Source organism: Cydia amplana, chromosome 10 (genome assembly GCF_948474715.1).
Source record: "Cydia amplana chromosome 10, ilCydAmpl1.1, whole genome shotgun sequence".
Classification (NCBI taxonomy): Eukaryota; Metazoa; Arthropoda; class Insecta; order Lepidoptera; family Tortricidae; genus Cydia; species Cydia amplana.
The window spans coordinates 18,268,631-18,275,701 of NC_086078.1; the positions used below are offsets into that span (position 1 = coordinate 18,268,631).

Below are 7,071 nucleotides of genomic sequence, written 5' to 3' on the forward strand. Positions count from 1 at the left end.
TGTGGGTTTAGTTAGCCTTATCTAGTTCGCAACATAAACAATAGAGGGCTTTCATATGATGAATTATCTGCTTATATTCAACAATGCTCTTCCAAATGCGGCAAACACATTCAATTATAGTACAGCGGTTTCAGTTTGTAAAAGCGGCACCCAAAATAGTTATTTACGATACGAGTGCAAGTGTACACATATGGTGCTACTTTCCCGCACTAGTGCGTAAATAAGCACTTTTCTTTGCTGTCAAAAATTTAAAGGGGCATATGTACTGTAAAACGTTCTACGATATGCGTGCGAATAGGTAATTCGCAACTCGTGTCGATTTAAAACACTCCCTTCGGTCGTGTTTTAATTTATAGCCACTCGTTTCGGGTTTCCTCTTTTCCGCACTTGTATCGTAAATAACTATTTCAACACACTTGCTCGTAACGTACTCGTAGAACTTATTAAACCGCTTTTAGACTCATAATCCGAAATATTACGCACGTGTGGTTTTTCAATATACATATTATCGCACTTTGTGTGTGACATTGTGATATAAGTAAATTAATATACACGAGGCGATATTGTGCGCGAGCTGAAAGCGAGCGCGCAATAAGAAAGCCGATGTTTGTAATGACCAATGCACACGTGTTTCATACGACGTATGACCGATTTTGTACTTTTACTGTTTTAACAATTAAAATTTGATTATAATATGTAAAGTTCTCTTTTTAGGGTTCCGTAGCCAAATGGCAAAAAACAGAACCCTTATAGATTCGTCATGTCTGTCTGTCTGTCTGTCCGTCTGTCCGTGTATGTCACAGTCACTTTTCTCCGAAACTATAGGAACTATACTGTTGAAACTTGGTAAGTAGATGTATTCTGTGAACCGCATTAAGATTTTCACACAAAAATAGAAAAAAAACAATAAATTTTTAGGGTTCCCTATACTTAGAACTGAAACTCAAAATTTTTTTTTTCATCAAACCTATACGTGTGGGGTATCTATGGATAGGTCTTCAAAAATGATATTGAGGTTTCTAATATCATTTTTTTCTAAACTGAATAGTTTGCGCGAGAGACACTTCCAAAGTGGTAAAATGTGTGTCCCCCCCCCTGTAACTTCTAAAATAACAGAATGATAAAACTAAAAAAAATATATGATGTACATTACCGTGTAAACTTCCACCGAAAATTGGTTTGAACGAGATCTAGTAAGTAGTTTTTTTTTAATACGTCATAAATCGCCTAAATACGGAACCCTTCATGGGCGAGTCCGACTCGCACTTGGCCGCTTTTTTGTTGAAAAACGTCGTATGCATTGGTCATTACACACATCGCTTTCTTATTTATATCGCCTCGTGTGTAATGACCAACGTAGCACACATGTCATTTTTAACAAGCTTTTATTAGGTCGACCTGTATGTAACTAACTATGTAATGGAATCTAAGGTAACTAATTTAACCATCTTCCAAGGATCGTAGCGTCATGAAAATTGACAGCTGTATGTAGTTCTGATGACAATACAATAATATAGTACTGTCGAACTGATCTGATGATAGAGACAGGAGGTGGCCATAGGAACTCTCGACCTGTATGTAACTAACATGTAATGGAATTTAAGGTAACTAATTTAACCATCTTCCAAGGATCGTAGCGTCATGAAAATTGGCAGCTGTATGTAGTTCTGATGACAATACAATAATATGGTACTGTCGAACTGATCTGATGACGGAGACAGGAGGTGGCCATAGGAACTCTGTGATGAAATAACGCAACCTAATTGTGTTAGGGGTTTTTAGAATTGTCTCGATGAGTATTAGATGTCTGTCGTAAGAAAAGTACAGTCAGCGATAAAAGCTTGTACCAAAAATTAAATTTTTGCCAAAAGCTTATTATTAGTATTATTACTCGTATCTTTAAACAGGGTGTCATTCTGAATCCCTAACAACGTTTGTCCTAATGGGCACATGCCCTAACGATCAATTGTCATAACGATTATTTTCCATAATGTAAGGTTCTGAAAAATGGTTAGGTTTTAGAACTTGCTGCCACAAAGGTGGGTTAGGTTAGGGTTAGAACTGCGACCCTCGCAAAAAAGAAAATATGCTGAATAACATTAGGATAAGCAATCAATAATTAGGGAAACCAAAATTAGGGTTTTTAGTGTTAGGAGAACTGATCATTATGACAAACAATATTAGGGAATGCAAAGATAGGAGAAAAGACTTTAGGGATTCAGATATAGATCCCTTTAAACATATTACCCGCGCTTTTCCCTTATTCCGCTCACGTTCAACAAAAAACTTGACCTAAATATTCACATCATTCCTCTCTTACGATTCGCCAAAACATGAAAAAAACATAATTCATTTTATTGTAGCAAAGCTTTGATCTCGACTCAAAGACTTGTTTACAGCCCCCGGAAGCCTTTGAGTGGCAATGCGACCGCACATAATAACCGCTAATTGCCTGAATGTCGAACACAATAGCGGTGAGGGCTGGATTGCAATGATTATTTCGTTTTCGTAGTTTTGCAACAGAGTAAGGCACATACGAGGGGTGATCCAAAAGTAATGATAACTGAATACTTATTGAATCGGATTAAAATAAATACGTATGCCGTTACTGGCCATAAAGACTCCTTAGTAAATTAAAAAATTAAAAATTAAAAAATATGTATCTGTCAGAGAGTTGCAGCTGTTTTTTCACGAGCAGTCGGAAAAATAACGCAAAAATGGAGAAAACTGAGGTGAGAGCGGTTATTAAATACTTCTGTTTGAAAAAAATGTGTACTAAAGATATATACGCTGAATTAGTGGGAACACTGGGCAAGTCCGCTCCGCCGTATTCCACAGTGGCACGGTGGTCAAAGGAGTTTAACTTGGGAAGAACATCCACTCAAGATGAACATCGCGAAGGCCGTCCATCTGTCGCCATTACTGGAGAAAACGTCAAAAAAATTCATGATCTCGTTTTAACAGATAGAAGGATGACTATCAGGCATCTAGTTGAGCTCACAGGCATCTCGTATGGCAGCATTCAAAGAATCTTAACTGATGAACTACACATGAAGAAAGTCTCCGCTCGTTGGGTGCCTAGAATGTTAACGGCTGAACAAAAGAAAATACGATGTGAGATTTCGAAGTCTAATCTTGACAAATATCAAACTGATCCCGAAACATTTTTGCGTCGGTTTGTAACCATGGACGAGTCTTGGATCCACCATTTCGATCCTGAGACCAAACAGCAATCCATGACCTGGAAGCGAGCGTCTTTCCCTACACCGAAGAAATTCAAGGTAGCAAGCTCCGCTGGTAAGGTCATGGCTTCAGTGTTTTGGGATGCTGAGGGAGTCATAATGATCGAATACCTGGAAAAGGGAACCACTATTACGGGCTCCTACTACGCTGACCAAATACGCAGATTGAGAGAGGCAATCAAAGAAAAGCGGCGGGGTAAACTTCGAGCTGGGATCCTGTTTCACCAGGACAACGCACCGCCCCACAAGGCCGGCGTTGCGATGGCTGCCATCCGTGATTCAGGGTTCGAATTGCTGGAACACCCCCCATATTCGCCAGACCTAGCCCCCAGCGACTTTTATCTCTTTCCACGGCTGAAGGAAGATCTTAGAGGCAACAAATTTTTGAATGATGGCGAGGTAAAGGCCGCTGTGGAGGCATTTTTGGGGGGTCAAGAAAAAGATTTTTTTTTTAAAGGAATTCGTGGTCTGGAGAAACGATGGTCTAAGTGTGTAGACTTGGAAGAAGATTACGTAGAAAAATAAATTATTTTATTAAACATTTTATGTGTCTTTCATACTGATTATCATTACTTTTGGATCACCCCTCGTAATTATCAACGATTACTCGCGTACGAGCGGCCTTAAGATCATTACTTGTAATGCATGTTATTTATAAGAAAGATGCAATGTAATTTTATGAAAAGATGTGTCCCGCCGAGTTTATTGCCGGTCCCATATTGGGATACCCTCCTCCAATTGAGGGGGGATCTAGACACGCGGTAGCGTGTCCAGCCAAGTTCAAAGAAAAAGGAACTGGCGACGCAGCAACCGTGTGTAATATTACACGAACCATTTCGAGCTACTTTTGACCCCTTCACAACTTGAAAACCTTAACCTACACACATGAAATTTGGCACATGTATTCAAGTCCCTTAGCTTGTACAAAATACAAAATTTCATAAACATAGCTCAACCAGTTATTGATAAATTAATGTTTAAAAACCGGCATTTTTGTGACTGACTGACATATAGATCAAAAACCTAACCCACTTCCAGATGGCCTAGAAACTTGAAATTTGACATCAAGGTAGACTATTAGGTGCATATAGAGGGAAAAATCTTAAAACTGGAAATTATTGATATTTTGATGGAAAAAAATAATGAATACTTATAGACCAAAAACCTAACCCACTTCTAGATGACTTAGAAACTTGATATTTGGCATCAAGGTAGACTTTTAGGTGCATATAGCGGGAAAAATCTGAAAACTGAAAATTATTAATATTTCGATGGAAAAAATTAGTTAATACTTATAGACCAAAAACCTAACCCACTTCTAGATGACTTACAAACTTGATATTTGGCATCAAGGTAGACTTTTAGGTGCATATAGAGGGATAAATCTGAAAACTATTAATATTTCGATGGAAAAAAAATAATTAATACTTATATACCAAAAACCTAACCCACTTCTAGATGACTTAGAAACTTGATATTAGGCATCAAGGTAGACTATTAGGTTCATATAGAGGGAAAAATCTGAAAACTGGATATTATTGATATTTCGGTGGAAAAAAAAAATACTTATAAACCAAAAACCTAACCCACTTCTAGATGACTTAGTAACTTGATATTTGGAATCAAGGTAGACTATTAGGTGCATATAGAGGGAAAAATCTGAAAACTGGAAATTATTGATATTTCGATGGAAAAAAATTAATTAATACTTATAGACCAAAAACCTAACCCACTTCTAGATGACTTAGAAACTTGATATTTGGCATGAAGGTAGACTAATAGGTGCATAATTGCATATAGAGGGAAAAATCTGAAAACTGGAAATTATTGATATTTCGATGGAAAAAAAATAATTAACACTTACTTATAGGCCAAAAACCTAACCCACTTCTAGATCACTTACAAACTTGATATTTGGCATGAAGGTAGACTATTAGGCGTACACAAAATAAAAAATCCGAAAACTGAAACTTTTTGACAATTAACCGCGCGTTAGCGAGGGTCTCCTTTTCAGCTTAGGCAAACAGCTTTCATGATGAATACTATAGTCATTTGTGTACAAAAAGTAATGATATCCCAACAAAAACATAAATGTGAAATGAGAGCCAAGTTCAATATTAAGAATATGTGTCGTTGTTGACTCGCCGACAAAAAAATTGAGATCTATATGGGTGCCAAGTTCTGTGGTCTGTAGAAAATCCTGAAATTATAAAGGATTTGTCTTGGCTAGTTTTTAAAAACAAACCAAATTTTTGAAAAAGTAACATAGATAAATGGGTGCCAAGTTCTGTGCTCTGTAGATAATCCTGAAATTATAAAGGATTTGTCTTGGCTAGTTTTTAAAAACAAACCAAATTTTTTTTAAAGTAACATAGATAAATATATATTATCTATATGCCTATACTTAAAAGCTAGCCAAGACAAATCCTTTATAATTTCAGGATTTTCTACAGAGCACAGAACTTGGCACCCATATAGATCTCAATTTTTTTGTCGGCGAGTCAACAACGACACATATTCTTAATATTGAACTTGGCTCTCATTTCACATTTATGTTTTTGTTGGGATTTCAATCTTCTCGGGGCAGAGGAGGAAATTACGAATAACATATTAATTACCTATACAAATATACGATACACATATACTATAATTGGGCCATGTTTACACATTTATTAGTGTGTATTGCGAGTTACTACAATTGTCACTACATAAACGCAAGTAGCAAATGGATGAACTCGCAATACCTAAACACAATGGACCGCGAGCCAGGAACAGATTTCCACCATCCCGGGGGAAATCTCGTAAGTGGTTAAGGGCAATGTATAATGAACCCTCGTTGACGTCAGCTGCCGCTCTGTTGGTGGGTTGCATTTTTGAAGTGAAAACTTCTTTAGCGGCGCTGTGCACTTTTTGAGGTGGGGAAAAAATGTTAAACTCCCGACAGGTCACGTGACCGACAGATTCGACAGATTGAATTCGTAAGACGGACACGTGACCTGATCGAAAAACTGTTACAATGTCATTGAGTTTTCGCTTCTGCCGGCACTCCCGGAGTGCAACCCGTTGTTTTTGAAGTGAAAACTTCTTTAGCGACGCTGTGCACTTTTTTAGGTGGGGAAAAAATGTTAAACTCGAGACAGCGTAAGACGATCACGTGACCGTAAGAAGGACACGTGACCTGATCGAAAAACTGTTACATGTAATGTCATTGAGTTTTTCTTTATTGATTTAAATGCCATCTAGTGAGTTCCGCTCTAACTGGTATTAATATAACTCGAGTACTAACAGTGATGTGCTTAGGGGTTTCAAGTAATTAACGCTAACGCTAGATGGCGTTAACCTCATTTATACATAGTGCATTTTGCACTAGTCATTAAGTTTTCACTTCTACCGGCACTCCCTGAGTGCAACCCGTTGTTTTTTTTATAGTTTAATCATTTTAGCATACTCTAGAGTGTTTTTTACTAAAACTGTGGTTGTGTGTTTAAAACTATGAAAAAAAGAGACCACTGCCATGGTAAAAAAAATTCAGCTTTGATAGTCAACTCTCAGTCTTTGTTTACAAGCCTCGCAATTCCCGCAAACGATTGAGGCACCCACGCAATGAGGCAACATAACAAAGTGTACTACATAATTGCCCTACTGTTGTAGCGCTATTGTTGTATACAGTAGCGCTTAGGGCCGATTGTTACGACTGTTTCGTTTAGTCGACTGTCAACGGGGAGATTAGTTTTGTACCGCTACAAAAAGCCGATTTGCGCCAACGAGCGTTTCCAAAATTACGTACTTTAGATATATTTATGTATTTCCGTACGTCAGGGTATATTTG

At 37.6% G+C, this 7,071-nt stretch overlaps 1 protein-coding gene across 1 annotated transcript; it reads left to right on the forward strand.

The window, feature by feature from the left end:
• Positions 1-2,717: 2,717 nt before the first annotated feature.
• LOC134651725 (histone-lysine N-methyltransferase SETMAR-like) lies at positions 2,718-3,767 on the forward strand. The gene has a single exon (XM_063506827.1). The coding sequence runs from the start codon at positions 2,718-2,720 to the stop codon at positions 3,765-3,767; it is 1,050 nt and encodes a 349-aa protein (XP_063362897.1).
• The last annotated feature ends 3,304 nt before the right edge of the window (positions 3,768-7,071 follow it).

Bases quoted from the DNA above. Each gene is read 5' to 3' on its own strand.
- LOC134651725 (XM_063506827.1), top strand. From the start codon at position 2,718: ATGGAGAAAACTGAGGTGAGAGCGGTTATTAAATACTTCTGTTTGAAA.